Source organism: Squalius cephalus (assembly GCF_949319135.1).
Source record: "Squalius cephalus genome assembly, chromosome: 15".
NCBI lineage: Eukaryota > Metazoa > Chordata > Actinopteri > Cypriniformes > Leuciscidae > Squalius > Squalius cephalus.
The window spans coordinates 26,026,031-26,043,859 of NC_137136.1; the positions used below are offsets into that span (position 1 = coordinate 26,026,031).

At 40.9% G+C, this 17,829-nt stretch overlaps 1 protein-coding gene across 2 annotated transcripts in view; it reads right to left on the bottom strand.

The window, feature by feature from the left end:
- grb10b (growth factor receptor-bound protein 10b) overlaps positions 1-17,829 on the bottom strand; it is a 146,092-nt gene that overhangs the window by 106,056 nt on the left and 22,207 nt on the right. For both annotated transcript variants that reach the window (XM_079895808.1, XM_079895809.1), the window contains exon 2: positions 11,686-11,798. In XM_079895808.1, the coding sequence (XP_079751934.1) occupies positions 11,686-11,736 (51 nt within the window). In that variant the 5' untranslated portion in view covers positions 11,737-11,798. The remainder of the gene's footprint in view (positions 1-11,685; positions 11,799-17,829) is intronic.

The window sequence follows — 17,829 nt, forward strand, 5'->3', positions numbered from 1 at the left end:
AATTAGTTAATGCGTTCATGACCTCAAGGCTAGATTATTGTAATGCTCTACTGGGTGGTTGCCCTGCACACTTAATAAACAAACTACAGCTAGTTCAAAACGCAGCAGCTCGAGTTCTTACCAGAACCAGGAAGTATGACCATATTAGCCCGGTTCTGTCAAAACTGCACTGGCTCCCTATTAAACATCGCATCAATTTTAAAATATTGCTGATTACTTACAAAGCACTAAATGGTTTAGCTCCGCAGTACTTGAGCGAGCTCTTAACGCATTATAGTCCTTCACGTCTATTGCGATCTCAAAATTCCGGCCAGTTGATAATACCTAGAATATCCAAATCGACTGCTGACGGTAGATCCTTTTCCTATTTAGCACCAAAACTTTGGAACAATCTTCCTAACATTGTCCGGGAAGCAGACACACTCTGTCAGTTCAAAGCTAGACTAAAGACACATCTCTTTGACATAGCGTTCACATAATACATTATAGACTTCTATAATTTAATGTTAGGCTGCATAGATTAGGTCAGCTGGAACCGGGAACACTTCCCATAAATCCTGATGTACTTGTTACATCATGAGAAGAATGGCATCTACACTAATTTAGTGTCTTTGTTTATCCCGAGGTCTTCCCGCAGCCTGCCGGATCCAGGCCGTATCCAGATCTGACGAAGGCCCTTGGCCTGGACCCGATGACAACACAGTGCTGAAGTGCCACCTAGTCTCTCCCTATGGAGGATCCCTTTCCCACTCTACAGATAAAGCGTTGTCGGGAAAACTCAATTTGCGTATCTACCCCAAATTGATAAAATAAAATAAAATTCTGAATCAAAACTATAAGGAAACACCAGTAATTTGTTTAGGCTTGGTTTGTAGGGAATTACAAACCTGCACACATATATTCAAACGCACATAACTATAGAACCAATTCTTAATGTGCATATGAACGCCATCAGCGTTTCTCACAGGATCGCGTTTAAAGTTTGTGTAGAGAGAATGGTGTCGTCTTAGCGGCCCCAAATTTAATAACAAATGATCGTTGCGACGGAAGCGAATCAATCAAAACTAACTTTAGCTGGAAAATAACTTTATTAAAGAACCGCTATAAAGCCAAAACAATCTCTGTTACCTTAAATGATACATTTATCTCTGTAAAGCTGCTTTGAAACAATCTACATTGTTAAAAGCGCTATATAAATGAAGATGACTTGATTTGACTTGATACTTGCCACGCACCACTAATTATAATCCCAGAACACATCTTGTGCAATTGGCCACTTTATATGTACTTCAGCCAATCGACATTGTGTAAATTTGCAACAATACTGAATCTGGATATCATACTAGTTTATCCTAAATACTGCCATATCATTAGGAATTTTGAATGTTGATGGTGGTATTTTAACAAATGTTGTTGAAAACAATATATACAATAAAAACAACAACTTGAGTCAAGTCACCTTTATTAGCACTTTTTACAGTATAGATTGGTTCAAAGAAGCTTTACAGTGATAATAGGCATTGTACTTGAGCATTCTAAAACAACGTCAAATACCTTAAGCTAATGCTTACTGAATGAGTGAACCGATTCCTTTATTTGATCACTAATCGTGGAAATCCTATTTGAAGAATGCATTACCAGCACCAACATTCACATTACTGGTTTAACATGGAATCCAAAGGATTCGAGAAGAATCACCATTTTCATTCATTTCTGAATATTCTAAAATAATTATTTCTGTATGCTCATACACATCACAGCTGTCTAAGACAATTGTTCTTCAGATTTATTCTACAAAAGTATTTATACACTTTTAAATTCCTAATGTATTGATATAATGTGTATAAAACTTTTTTCAGCACTTTTTTTTCAGCACTGATGCATCAGATCGGCTTGGAGTGAGCAATCCATCTTGTGTTCTTTGAGAATTCTCAGGATGTTTCTAATGAGTCTTTGAACATACAAGGCATTCTAGTCTCTTCTTTGGTCTCCTGCAGCCTGACGGTTAATCCTAATGCAATGCACCTCGACATAAGCATTAAAAGACTGAAACGTTCTTAAGGGCAAAAAGACTGTATTTTTGTTTAGTGAGCATGTGTATGGGGTTCTAGCTAGTCGAGTGAGACTGATCCGTTCTAAGTTCCACCCATACTGGTACTGAGGGAAGCCACTGTGGTTCTGTCTGACTGAACTCAGCAGAAGTGCCCAGACAGAGATCAGACCTCACACTATCACACTTTAAGTTTGTCTGGGACCATTCTTTGCTGACTTTACAGAACTTTCTCAGACATCTTGAAAAAGTTGATCAGTTCAAATAAGAACTGTAAAGCTATGACATAATGTTAGATGTCATAGAAACTTTTCCACAATTGTATAAAATATATATGAGGTGAAATAAAACCTTACCATTTACCGTTCATAATTTGGCTCTGCTACTTTTCAGATACCATTTCAATAATAAATTAAATTAATTCAAATACCAAATACCATGTTTTTTTTTTACTCTTAATTAAAAAAAAAAAAAAAAAAAAAAAAGAAGAACATCTATAATAAACATTATTATTGCAATTTATTGAAGTATAATAATCTACAAATTAACCAATAAATAATTTGGATATTTAAGAAAATGCAAATTTTTTTCACTCAAATTATGACTGTAACAGTTGAGGCATTATTTTTTCTTTCTAAATTTTGTGTACTTAATTATCAAGATGACTTCGGTTTCAGTGAAGAGCATTCTTTATATCAAACATAAGAAATGTGATGTGTGAAGAAAAAAAACATAGGCCTGCATCTTTTAAGGGAACTATTCAAGGATGCTATGAATCATTTATTCCCAAACACACGTGACGTAAAGTAAGAACCCTCCATGTGCTGTTGTACGTAGATCAAGTTTCTGCTAACACGTGGATGCATATCCATGAGGTGTTTATTAAGGTTCATAAATCTCCTATGCGACCTGACTTGGCTTTACCTGCTGTATAATCTAAAGCATAAGGTTCATAACATAGTCAATAAACATGGCTATGTCAAGCAGCATTTAATGTACTGACTTGGTTATCCTTTAAACCTGTGGTATTAATATAATGCTAAAGGTACAACAGTCGATATTTTAGCCCTGCTTATCCTCATGGCCAAGCTACCGTGAATTCCTCTGGCAGGATGGATTTCACTGTGAAAACAGACCCACATTCATAAAGTAATTTACTCTTTACTCAAATGCAAATGTACATTGGTATGTTAGATGTATAAGGTGTGGCATACATTTTAAATACAAGAGGAACTGGCTCATTAGAGTCATACAGATGTACACTACTGTTCAAGAGTCATGGGTCATTAAAATGTCTTAATATTTGAATGCTCACCAAGGCTGCATTTCTTTGGTTAAAAATAAATTAAAAACAGTAATATTATGAAATCTTACTACATTTTAAAATACCTGTTTTCTATTTTATGTAGATTTTAATAGGTAATTTATTATTGTGATGGCAATGCTAAATTTTCAGCAGATATTACTTAAGTCTTAAGTCTCAGAAATTGTTCTAATATGTTTATTATGTTTCTAGAATGTTTATTTTTTTCTGAATTCTTTGATAATTAGAAAGTTTAAAAGAAAGCTCAAAAGTTTTTTGTAACAATGTAAAGATCTTTTCTGTCAATGTTGTCAATACTGTCAACTTTAATGTTGATTAATTCAACGCAACCTTGCTAAATAAATGTATTATTTTCTTAAAAAAAAAAATCTTAGAGCCAAAACTTATGAATGGTATACAGTACATCTAATGTTTTATATGTATATCAGCATTAAGGCATAAGAAAAAAAAAGAGAATAAAAGTTGAGAAATAAAAAGTTCTTCTTGAGAATCAAAGCAATATTACAATAATGTCTTTTCATATACCAGGCCCAGGTTCTCAAATCCTTTACTTCAATTCAGAGAAAACATCTGGAAGTGTCTGAAAGACAACAACATAAAAGACCTCGATACTGAATCCTCAAGCTCTTAGAAATACCAAGAAGAGGAATATTGACTTCAAGGAACTTGGAACCATGTTGTCTTAATTCACTCTAAAAACAGCTATAAAACTCAGGGTGAAAAGATTTACAGCTCTTGAAATACTAATATGCTCCAACAACAGGCACTTTAATGGCTAAAGCAGTATGAGGAAAAAATACAATATGGCTGGTAGGCTAATGACTAACCCACATTTCTGGATTAGTTCATCTTCAATTGGCATAAGTCATGTTGCTATGACCAATAACATCCTCTAACACTAAGCTAAGAAAACACAGTTTCAAAACTTACACCAAACTTGCATACTTCTAACTTTCACAGAAAATGAAACAGATCGCATATGACATTCAAAAGCTGCCACCACATTTTGCTTGATATTCTGCATTTCAATTTAATTTGCAAGCCATATTTGATTTATTAGGTTATTATAGCAAGACCTCTTTAATTATGGATGCTCAGGAAAATTGAGTACATTAGCGTAACGCTCCCTTTAGCTGTACATTTTTATTCAATTCACGCCCACACACGCTTAATGAAGATCCTGAAAGTAGGGGCTTACACTTTCAGAGCAATTCAAACATTAGCTCATCACCTTAATTGAGAGCACAAAGGCGAAAGGCACAGCTCAATAAAAGCCAGTTCAGCAGTTCCTTTAAAACAGTAGTTAGGGAGCTTTCCTCGAAGTGCTGTGGCAGGCCTCCAGTTCCCCTGTATTAGCCAAGCCTGGAGCCCGGCCCAGACTTACCAGACTTACACAGGCACCGACAGATGCTGAGGGCATTTTATTTACCAGTATCTAAAAGCATCTACCATTCCTCCACCTCCCAAATACATAAAAGTTTAGTTTGCAAGACCTCTCTTTCAGTTCACACTTACATACAATCAGATATAGTATAACATTTGCATATTTGGTGTGCTGTCCGAGGAGAGGGCTCCAAGCTCAGAATTTGGCCCATACCCAGAGTATTCCCCCTCTCCCCATCCTTGGCTGGAATAGTAATAATCAAGAGTGAGGAGTTAGAGTGGAGGAGGGATGCTGGGAAAACTGTTGTGGAACAAAGGTAAGTCGTCTCTAAATATATCCCTCCTCTCGCACTGATAAGGTAAATTATCTGAACCTCCCGAGCTTTGTTAATAAAACATAATTTCACATAGCCTATAGGTTTAACTATGACTATAACTATGGGCACGTTTGGTGGGCTTTTAGGTATTAAACTCTCTTAAAATTCTCTTATCAAACTCTAGATTATTTGACATGTCTAACAGTGGACACATGAATTCTATCATTTATTTATTTTATAAATTGCATCGTGCAAAAAGTGCAAAGTGCATGTGAAAAACAATTTGTTAAAAACAAATAGACACCAGCAAGCAAACGTTTCAGCACATTGTTATTTTGAGCACAGTGCTTCAGGAGCACTGAAGATAGCAATGTGCTGAAACATTTGTCTTTACTGACTGTTGTTAAACAATTACACTTACACTTTTTAGGAGAAATGTGCACCTACATTTTTGCAAAACTCCAAAAACGTACATACACATACAGTCAAATGCAGCTTCCAGCTGAAATGAACAATAGTGACAGTTACACCTGTGTCTTGTTAATTATCTTGTTTAGTCCCTAGTGTTTTTCTCTATAGTGTTCATTCAGTTGTTCTTTGTCAGATCTTGTTGTTCTTTGTCAGATCTTGTCTCTATTGTGGTTGTTCTGTTTCCCGTAAGTGTGTTGCTGAATTTATTTTGATTACGTACTGCTTGCAAATAGATCCAGCACTGTTCCGTCTTTATTCAACCCCAGCGTGAGATATAAAAGAGCTCAAAGTAGAAGCAAGCTAAAATGCCATGGTTGCTTCAGCAAATGTTTATCTCCTATTTTCTTTTCACTATTGGGTATGGTTTAGAGTAGGTGCTACATTATTTTTTAAACGAGATAAAGAATTAACTTTTTAGCACCATTCAGTGAACTTTTAATTTCTGAACTGCCACGATACATACAACAATTAAATGATTTGATATATCACAGGTAAAGAATTGGCAATTGTTTTTAAAAAGATTGGAAGAAAGTTTTCAAAATAACCTTCATTAAAACAATTTACCCATGAAACATGAAAGTAGTTGATCAAATAAACATCTGGGTTACTAATATAACCCCCATTCCCTGAAGGTGATTTTTATTGCAAACCATACCCTGTGGAGCAGGGATGGATAGGTAAGGAAGCGCGGTGCACTCGCTCAGTTTCAGCCGTTCAGCGGTGGCACAGCAATTGCGGAGATGGGACATAACGTCTCTGTTCCCTCCTCCCTCCTCCCTCCTCCCTCGTCGTCGTTCCCTATCAGTCAGTCACATTCAACGTTACGTCAGAAGTGAACTGACGAATTGGGATCCCTAATAAAACGCCACAATTTATGCCCCTTCCAGTGCCCCGTGTAAGCCGCCTAATCCCCCAACACCTGCTGGGGCGGAGAAGGGACAGGGCTTTAACGCAGAGAGGGTCAATCACTTCTGTTCCTTCTTACCCACACAATTAGACTATTTGGATAACACTGAGAATGTGTGCCTATTCGAGACAGAAAGGGATGCTACGGAGACCACATCCTGTCCATAGGGGGGTGGAAATTAACATGTGGAAATTACACATATGGACTGACCATTAGAGCAGTGTGGAAGGTCTCTGTGGTAGATCCAGTGCCTAGCTAGGGAGAAGTCAGAGGCGGCAGAGCGGGCTCTGCCAAAGGAAAGACACGGGCTCGCCAACAGGGAGCTGTACCGCGGAAGAAAACATATGTGGGATCATCCGTAGGGGAATCACAACAAATGGGCACCTAGTCTAGCACAAGGGCTGACCTTCTGGGCATGCACACGAGTGCTAGACCTAATGTCTGATGTCTGAACACTCCGAGTGGAGTGAGCTCTCACCTGAAGGGGGCATGACTGGTCTCAAGCTTGATACACTAAGACTATGGCATCCACAATCCAGTGGGCACACCTCTGCTTGGAGACAGCCTTTCCCTTCTGCTGGCCTCCGTAACAAACAAAGAGCTGGTTTGAGGTCCTGAAGCTCTGCGTGCGGTCCATGTACAAGTGCAAAGCATGAACGGGACATAGCAGGGCAAGTGCTGGGTCTGCCTCCTCCATTGCAGTGCTTGCAGGTTCACCACCTGATCCCTGAAAGGGTGGTGGGAACCTTGGGCACATATCCAGGCCAGGGTCTCAGGATTACGTGAGAGCTGGCCGGCCCGAATTCCAGGCATGATTCGTCGACCAAAAATGCCTGCAGGTCCCCTACCCTCTTGACAGAAGCGAGCGCAGTCAGGAGCGCTGTCTTGAGAGACAAGATCTTAAGTTCTACTGACTGTAGTTGGCTCGAATGGTGCTCCCCGCAAGGCTGATAAGACCAAGGAGAGTTCCCAAGAGGGTACAAGGTGAGAGCGGGATTCAATCTTTACACCCCTCAAGAACCTGGTGATCAGCTCGGGTGAACAGCCTTCGCTCCAACCCTTCTTGCAGGAAGGAGAACACCACCGCTGGGGGTAGATCACTCAAGTCCATACATGGAGATTCCATAGGTCTGGACACAGGTGCCACAGGGTGCGCCGTCTCTGAGAAAGCAGGTCCTTCCTCAGAGGAATCTGCCGGGGAGGGGCTGTCGCAAAGGAGCATCAGTTCTGGGAACCATGTCCGGTTAGGCCAGTATGGCGGAGCTAACAAAACCTGCTCCTCGTCCTCCCTGACCTTGCACAGTGTCTGTGCGAGTAGGCTCCCTGGGGGAAACGCATACTTGCATAGGCCTCAAGGCCAGCTGTGTGCGCATCTGTACTGAGGATCCCCTCAGTCGGGGAGTAAAACAACTGCCAGTGGGACGTGTCCGGAGTGGCAAACAGGTCAACCTGTGTGGCTCCAAAGCATCTACAAATCAGCTGGACGTTCTGGGGGTGGAGTCTCCATTCTCCTGGGAGCATGGGCTGTCTTGAGAGCTCTTTGCCTGCACAATTGAGCTTTTTTGGAATGTGAATGGCAAAAGCGACCTCCGATGCTTCTGACTCCTGATGGCGGGCGAGTTGCGACATGCGACGGGAGCGTAGACAACCCTGATGGTTGATGTGCACAACGGCCACAGTGTTGTCTGTCTGGACCAGCACATGCTTGCCCTGTAGCAGCAATCTGAAACGGCACAGAGCAACACATATGGCTAGAAACTCAAGGCAGTCGAGGTCCTGTCCAGGAGCCAGAGGCTGCATGCCCGTTGCACATGGCACACCAGCCACTGGTGGAGGCATCTGTTGAGACAACAACATGCCTGGACACTTGTTCTAGTGGAACTCCTGCCTGTAGAGAAGCAAAGTCTGTCCACAGGCTGAAGGTTTGGCGACAGGGGTGATTGCCACCCAGTGTGTACCACGATGCCATGCCCATCTCGGGACTCGATCGTGTAGCCAGTGCTGACTGCAGTCTCATATGAAGCAACCTGAGCGGCGTGACTGTGGGTGCAGCTGCAGATGCCATATGCCCAAAGAGCCTCTGAAACTGTTTCAGTGGAACCGCTGCCCTGCCTCTGAAAGAATTCAGGCAGTTCAGCACCGACTGAGCACATTCGTTCATGAGACGTGCTGTCATGTTGACTGAGTCCAACTCCAGACTGAGAAAATAGATTCTCTGTACGGGAGAGAGTTTGCTCTTTTCCCAGTTGACCTGAAGCCCCAGATGGCTGAGATGCCTGAGCACCAAGTCCCTGTGTTCGCACAACTGCTCTCGCGAGTGGGCCAGGATGAGCCAGTCGCCGAGGTAGTTGAGGATGCGAACGCTGTGCTCCGTCAGAGAGACAAGGGTCGCCTCCACAACTTTCGTGAAGACGCGAGGCAACAGGGACAGCCTGAAGGGGAGGACCTTGTACTGATATGCTCACCCCTTGAACACAAAATGTAGAAACGGTCTGTGTAGAGGGATAATCAAGACATGAAAGTACTCCTCTCAGTCGATCGCTGCAAACCAATCTTGGGGTCAGATACATTCGAAAATGAGTAACATCTAACATCTTGAGTTAACATCTTGAATCGGAGCTTGTAAAGGGTCTGCTTCAGGACAAGCAGGTTCAAGATTGGTTGTAACCCACCGCCTTTCTTGGGTACAATGAAGTAAGGGCTGTAAAACTGAATCGCAAAGCCGAGTCTGATAGTCCGAATGAGCCAGCGAGCCACCAAGGCCGTCGAACGTGATTGAGGGAAATATACATTCTTTGACTTAATTAAAAGGACAAAATTATTTCATATCAGAGTGTCTGGGTATTTTGCAAGACAGTGAGTGTCCCCCAGAATATCTTATAATCAAGCTGTACTAATGCCAGATCTCCACGGGGTGATTTGCCTGATTGATATTTCCCAGTTGGTTTTGAACTGCTGCACGTGGATGCACATTAAACAGTGCCAACCGATGAGAGCCCTTCAAAACTGGCCAGCTACTTCACTGAATGAAGCTAGAATTGAGATGCTTTTACATCAGGTTACACTATGTGAATCAAATGCGCTCAGCCCAAATGAATGCAGACTGATGCAATGGCTTTTCACTGCAACCCCATTTTCATTCATGGTCAGACTTAGGGTGTATTCACACCTGCCTTGTTTGGTTCGATTGAATCGAACTCAAGTTCGTTTCCCCCCTTGGTGCGGACCTTTTGGGCAGGTGTGAATACAGCAATCGAACTCGGGTGCGGACCAAACAATCGAACCGAGACCCAGCTGAAGAGGTGGTCTCGGTACGGTTCCAAACGAACTCTGGTACGGTTCGTTTACGGTGTGAACATGAACCGACCCAACTGCAGAAAACTGGTCCTTTTTATTTGACTGCTCTTATGAGGATACTTAACAAAACGGACATTTTGGCATAATGCTGTGCATGTGTTATTGTTCGGTCAAGCGCGAAAGAAAAAGATAATTCTGGCGCGCTCTCTGTGCAATTTGTAAGTGCAAATTGTCTTTGTCCATTGTGTCATGACTGCTATGTTGTTTGGAACCGCACCTAAGAATTTCACCTACTGTTGCACTTGTGTATATGGTTGTGTGACAATAAAGTGATTTGATTTGATTTTGATTTGATTTGTGCACGCGATACTGTTGCGCGTCTTTCTGCGAGCCCGAGCCGTGTGTGCATTCACAGACAGAGCGTTCTTTTTTGTCTTACCGCGCTTAAATGGTTTAAAAGCACGTTCTCTCCGCCGGAACCGTACTTGCAGCACATCGTCGTCTTCTCAAAATCTAATTACAACATCGTATAGATGACATTTTGTCATATGCTCAATAGTTTCTTAATATTGCTTTTGTAGGGAATAACACCAAATCAGTAAAAGAACAAATATTGCATTACGAAATATCTCCAGGCTGAGCCTGTTTTTGCACTTCCTGCTTTTCCCTGCTTGAGAATTCTTTTTTTATTATTTAAAAATAATAAAAAACTTTTTAACTTTGTTAAAAAACAAAGTCCAAAATGTAAATGTGCCAGATTTAGCCATACAGGCTCATTTTCATCTGCAGTCTCTAGGTTGATGGTTAAGAGAAAACAATAAATACACTACAACAATACAATAAATGCATATCAATAAGAAAGCCTTAGATATATACAAGTAAGAATAACACCACTATTCCCGATCAGGACAACTGGCAGGTTGATGAAAAAAAAAAAAAAAATCCTGTCCAATGAATGGACGACCTTAGCACACGTGTGGTTTTGTTTACAAATTTTGGTTCACTTGCAAAAAGAGCAGTGTGAAAGCGAACCGTACCAAACAAAAAAAATCAACATTGCATTTGGTCCGGACCAAAGCAAGTGAACTATCGGACTTTCCTGGTGTGAATACACCCTTAGAATCTACTGCTCATGACAGGTACATTCAAAATACACTGTAGCCCTCCACTTTATCCTACTCTTACATGCTCTCAAAAAATATACAAAACTTCCTTGAGCAAATCAACTATTAGTTTTTACAGAATATTTTTGGTTTTCTGCTGATCAATACAGTATTCAAGGCATGATATAATAATTGATATATCAACAGCTATGGTGTAAAACACCTGTTCATAAGACTACTGTGTACAGGTATATCACTGTGCAGCACATATATGATAAGGGACTATAGGTTATAGAAGATGCCCAAGAAAATAAATAAATAAATAAATAAATCATACATACATACATACATACATACATACATATATACAAATTTTATAAAAAGCTGTGACTATATTCACAATATAGTGCAGCCTGTCCTGATGTGTAGGTTATGCATGTATTTAAATTCATACTTGGCTATATCCTAAGTCAGGAAAGGGCAGCTTTGAACCAAATGCCCTAAACAGTCCACTGACATTAGAATTAAATAATTTCTTCTCCTTTAGTAAATAATACTACTTACAACATTACATCAAGGATATTTGGTATTAGCATATAGGTTTGACAAGTAGTTTTTTTGTGTAGTTACTAATTACTTTAAATAAGTATACCAAAGTGGGTACTAAAGGAAAACTGCCTGACACTGCATGAACAGTTTAGTATAGCTGTAATCTGTCTGCATTTTCCAGTTTATGTTTAAAGGCTAGGGCAGATTATCTAGTGTGTCTGAAAAAAAGAAAGAAAATGTTACAATAATGTAGAGGCTGGGTAAATACACAAAAAATCATTTACCTGGTAATTTGGATGGTGTAGAAAATAATCCGGACATCCGGCCACAGCCATGATACAGTTCTGTAATGTCTCTCTTGGATATCACATCCACCTCAGATAGATGATAAAAGAGTCTGAAATTAAACCAAAACAAAAATGTTACATCAAATGTTTCTTCAAGGTAAAAAAAGCTATCTCTTTCTTAGTTTAGTCTAAGTGGCATCTACCAATATAGCACAGAGCACTTCTTAACCCAAATAGTTCCACGGGGTCAGTAAACAACAGAAGAATAAGAGGCGGGAAATACAGAATCCGAGCTGACCAACAGCCACGCAGTTACAGTATCTAAAACAATTTTTAGATTGTGCTCTTTAAATCCAAGGCACTGGGAAAGCAACTTGACTTGCATTGTGAGGAGAGAATGAACATGTTAAACAAACAGATCATACAGAGCTCCAAATAGTGAACATTTCCACTGAGACCAAAATTATATATTTTCACTCATATAATGGTACCTTATTTTCAGAGGGTAAGATTATGTAGTCTAGCAAGCTTAAATGCATGTATTTATTTAGCTGTTTCACCATTTTGAAACTTTAAAAGTCATAAAAACATTAGAAGACACATGAACTGGAGTTTGCAAATAACTTTACACTTTCAAGGACCGTTCACCCCAAGGGCGATAACTATTACTGTATAACTATAAAGTTTAAATTATTTCTAATTCTATGAGAATAAATATCCTGGATAAGTTTCAATAATGTTTCAGAACTTGTCAAAGCACTGCCCTCATCAGGATGCAATATGACATTTTATTAAAAGTTGACCTGGGAAATTGTGGGAACTGTGTCGGCCTTGTCTTGTTAGACTTAAAGGAGAACTCCGGTCAATTTTAACATTGAGCTCATTTTTTTGTACATTTGGAGTGCTGTCAATACAGAGAACAACGACAAAAAACGGTGTTGCCTACACCGAGTTATTCTATTTTTAAAATTTGCACCCTGTTGACTTCAATAGGGCAAGTAGTAAGCCTGCTTTTTAGCCTCTTAACATCCTTTAAGTGTCATTACAAGTGCACAGAAAATGTGAGTGATTCCTTCCGAGTGAACACGGGTGGATCTGACTGCCGTAGATGTTAGAGATATTAATAAAAACGAAGTTAATTCAGCCAGCGCTCATACCTTTGTTTACATTCTGTTTTCGGTGGAAGGCCATAGTAATCGATTGTCGAGTTCACGCGCATAGGTTTAGTTACCAATGATCACGCGCGTGAACTCGACAATCGATTACTATGGCGTTCCACCGAAAACAGGATGTAAACAAAGGTATGAGCGCTGGCTGAATTAACTTCGTTTTTATTAATATCTCTAACATCTACGGCAGTCAGATCCACCCGTGTTCACTCGGAAGGAATCACTCACATTTTCTGTGCACTTGTAATGACACTTAAAGGATGTTAAGAGGCTAAAAAGCAGGCTTACTACTTGCCCTATTGAAGTCAACAGGGTGCAAATTTTAAAAATAGAATAACTCGGTGTAGGCAACACCGTTTTTTGTCGTTGTTCTCTGTATTGACAGCACTCCAAATGTACAAAAAAATGAGCTCAATGTTAAAATTGACCGGAGTTCTCCTTTAAGAGCATCTTTTGACACTCTGGATCATGTCATTCTGCTAGAGTGCCTTGAGTGGCATGTTGAACTAAATGAAGTGGCCTTATGTTGGCTCTGCTCTTACCTGGAGGCCAGAACATTCACAGTAAAGATTGGGAATCATAATTCTTCTTCTGCTCCTATAACTTATGGGGTAACTCAGAGCTCTATTCTAGGGTCGCTTTTCTCCCTTTACATGTTGCTGTTTTGCTCTATATAATAAGCATGGCATTTCATATCCCTGTTATGCCAATGATATGCAGTGGTATTTTCTTTTTAAAGCGGGAAATAATGCATCTGGAAATTCTCTGCTGGATTGCCTTGAGGATGTGAAGTGCTGGATGAATTACAATTTCTTAATGTTAAATGACAAAAAGACAGAAATTTAAATTTTTGACAAAAAAAGCATGAGTGTACTCCAGTAAAGTGCCTTCTTATCCTGCATAAAAATGTCACTAATCTACGTGTAATTTTATTTTTGTAATTTTGGCAGACCTCAAATTTGACCGTCAAATAAATGAGGTGCTAAAAATTGTTTCTTTCAGTTAAGAAGGATTGCAAAACTGCAATCAGTTTTATCAAGAAATTACCTTGAAAAAGTTTGCAACTGGATTATTATAATGATTTCCTGTATATGCAACTTGTCAGTAAACTTTATCGAGGTTACAATATGTTCAAAATGCTGTGGCCACAATTAACAAATACTAAGTAGAGGGACCATACAACTCCAATCTTGGCATCTCTTAACAGGCTCCCGATTAATCAATGAATTGAGTTAAAAAATATTGTTGTTTACTTTTAAAGCCATTCATGGTTGCGTGTTTTGCATTCATGGTTCATGGCTGCATGACACTTGTGTGTGTCATTATATTATTAACATTTTTCCAAAATCAAGCTCAAATGAAGTTATGAGGTTTTTCACCAGCAAATGTCGGAGAATTGTGTTTTGTCCATGATTAGAACAGTCGCATCTGACGCAGAAAATGCATTGCATTTTCTCAGGTTATAAATATTATTGTAGTTATATGGGCGCTCAGTTTTTACTGTCGTTTAATATATTTGGCAAAAAGCGTGTGTTATAAAACACGAAGTGTTACGCAGGCTGTATTGACTATGACTAGATGGCAAATACCAGACAAAGACACTCTTCTCCGCTCCTGAAATACATAAAACATTAGCCGTTTTGAATAAAGAAAACGCTGTATTTATTCAAAGAACCAGATTTTTATTTACCCTTGCACTGCAACAAGCAGAGACAGTCTACAAAATGCGTGCAGGACTTCCTTCACGATTGAGGCGGGTTGAGCTACTGTATGAGGCTTTGCCGATAGTTTGAGGATCCACTTGAGTTATGAGGTTTCACAAGCTCTTAGTATAAAGTTCAATTCAAGTTCTGGTATAAAGTATAGGCAAAAAAAAATAACGTTATTAATCAGCATTTTTTCTAATCTACGATAATGTTACAGAAGGAAAGCGTGAACAGAAGCGTTACAATTCTGATTCTGCTTGGAGTGAGCCCGATATTTTTTTTTCTTAGTTTTTTAGCCTTGATTGATTGATTGATTTAATTTGACAGGAGTCAAGGTTTTTATTTATTTTTTTATTCAAGTTTGACATTGGATCCTTCTGTAGATTGGGAATCCTTATTTAGATTGGGAATCCTCATACATTTTTTATTACCTTTTTTTTAAGCAGTCATTAATTGGTGGTTGAAAGCTCAGGAGGTCCATGTGTTGACTATTTCTAGTCCTCTTAAAGCTACACTATTTAAAGGGTAACTCTCGCCAAAATGCAACCTAGGGTCTTTTTTTTAATCTACCCAGGGTGAACTTTTGTTTAAAAGCATAATTAGTATGGAAATGCCACTACAAAAATAGTCGATCTCCGAATGCAATGTAACAGGGAGGAGATGGAAAGCTCCTAAAGCTTAGTCCCATATAAATTCACGGATAATTTGTTGTTTTGTCGTTAGTGAAAATCAATATTGACCTTGTATTTGAAAAAGGATCCTCATATAAGAAACAATACTAAAATTCAGAGTCAGTTCATTCACATTCGGAGATCGACTATTTTTGACTGACAAAATGCCGGCGGACACAACTACAGTGAGTTGTTCAAAATCTTTCTTTTTAGTAAACTCTGTGTGCACAAACAATGTTCTCAATGTTCGAGTTCATGTGTAGAGCCCTGGTGATTCTTCGAGCAAAGTTTGTGTCGAGCCTTCTTAGTGTTTTAAAAATAGCGATTTTTTATGCAATTATAGAAGTGCCCCATGCTCTCCCATTCAAAAGGCAATTTGACCGAAAACTAAAATACGGTCAAACTTAAGTGGCGTTTCCATTCTAATTATGCTTTTAAAGAAAGTTCACCTCGAGTAGATTGACAAAAAGACCCTAGGTTGCATTTTGGTGAGAGTTACCCTTTAACTTTTGGGCATCTAATGGATGAAGCATATTACTAAATGTTAACTAAACTAAGCTAAAGCCCTTGTTGATTTGACTTTTATTACAGGCACTGTCGCTTTACCTTTTTGCTTGCTAATTTCGATTTTGCTGTGTCTTTAAGCTACTATGAGACTTTTCACTGCATATAGTAGTAGCCTGACCTTCTTTCATTTATTTGCGGATATGACGTAAACATGCATGGTCGATTGATGGAAATATGCAGTTCCCTTTCGTGGTCACTACGAGTTACGTCAGTGACGATGAATGGGGTTTCGCTTAGAAAGCCTATCACCTTTGAGTAAATAAAATGAGCCAATGGCAATGAAATGCCATGGGTCTGCGGAATTTGCATAGCGTAACTCCGCCCCACCTCGTGGGTATATAAGGAAGTACGCCGGCAACATGCAGATATGTTTTCGCTTCGGAGCCGAGAGCTTTTCTTCACTCCACAAAGCCAAAGCTTGAGTTTACTCTTTCTCATCTATCCCTTCGAGACGAGCGACTCTCCAGAGTTGGTGTGACGGCGATCTCCAGCGAGTGCACATTGCCTGCTGATCTGTGCAGTGATCTGCCAGTAAGTGTGTTTCTCCCTGGTCGCTTCAACATCCGCAGAGTTTTCCTCTCACAAAAAGAGCTTGCACACGGCACGTCTTTTTAAAGATGCCTCGCCCGTGCACTTATGGTTGCGGTTGGAATGTATCCAATTCTGATGGACACAATCGCTGCTTTGTGTGTTTGGGCATTGATCGCACTAAAGCAGCGCTTGTGGATGATTCATGTTCTCACTGTGGGAACCTGACCATCTCAACGCTACGGTCGAGACTCAATGAGCTCATTCGAGCGAGAGTCCCCTCATCCACACCCCGATCTACGGTCTCCCCGAGAGGCTGTAATTCGGCTAGTGGCCAGGGTGAACTGAGGGTGACGGTGTGGAACAAAACACCGTCGCAGGCTCGGCTACGTGATTCAGTTCGCGCGGTCTCCTCCCCACTTCAGGGGAGTCCGCTTCACTATGGTCGGTGGCAATGCCCCTGTCATGAGAGTGGAGGTCGCCACCCTACTGGCGAAGGGTGCGATCGAGACTGTCCCTCCAGCCGAAATGAAGTCCGGCTTCTATAGCCCCTACTTCATTTTACCGAAAAAATCCGGTGGGTTACGGCCAATCCTCGACCTGCGCGTCTCTAACCGCTCCCTTCACAGGCTGCCGTTCAAGATGCTCACGGCCAAACGCATCCTCCAGTGTGTGCGGCCGCTGGATTGGTTTGCAGCGATCGACCTGAAGGACGCCTACTTCCATGTCTCCATTTTACCTCGACACAGACCGTTTCTTCAGTTTGCTTTCAAGGGGTGGGCATACCAGTACGCGGTTCTCCCATTCGGGCTAGCCCTGTCTCCTCGCGTCTTCACAAAAGTTGTCGAGGCAGCCCTTGTTCCCCTCCGAGAACACGGGGTTCGCATCCTGAACTATCTTGACGACTGGCTGATCCTAGCTCACTCTCGAGACCAGGTTTGCGAACACAGGGACCTAGTGCTCCGGCACCTGGGCCTTCGGGTCAACTGGGAGAAGAGCAAACTCTGCCTCGTGTAGAGGATCTCTTTTCTCGGTATGGAGATCGACTCAGTCGTCATGTGCGTGCAGCTTACGAGCGAGCGCGTGCAGTCACTGCTGACTTGCCTTCGTCAGTTCGAAGGCAAGAGTGCGGTTCCACTGAAACTATTTCAGAGGCTCCTGGGGCATATGGCATCCGCAGCCGCAGTAATGCCGCTCGGATTGCTTCATATGAGACCGCTTCAGCTTTGGCTTCGCGATCGAGTCCCGAGGAGGGCATGGCATCACGGCACGCTCCGAGTCCCAGTGACTCCGGCCTGCCGTCAGACCTTCACCCCGTGGACGAACCTCAATTTTCTATGGGCCAGAGTGCCCTTAGAATGAGTTTCCTGACATGTTGTTGTATCAACAGATGCCTCCACCACGGGCTGGGGCGCCATGTGCAATGGACATGCTGCCGCGGGTTCCTGGACAGCATCTGAGGTCGCTTCGAGCCATTTATATCCCGGGAGACCTGACCGA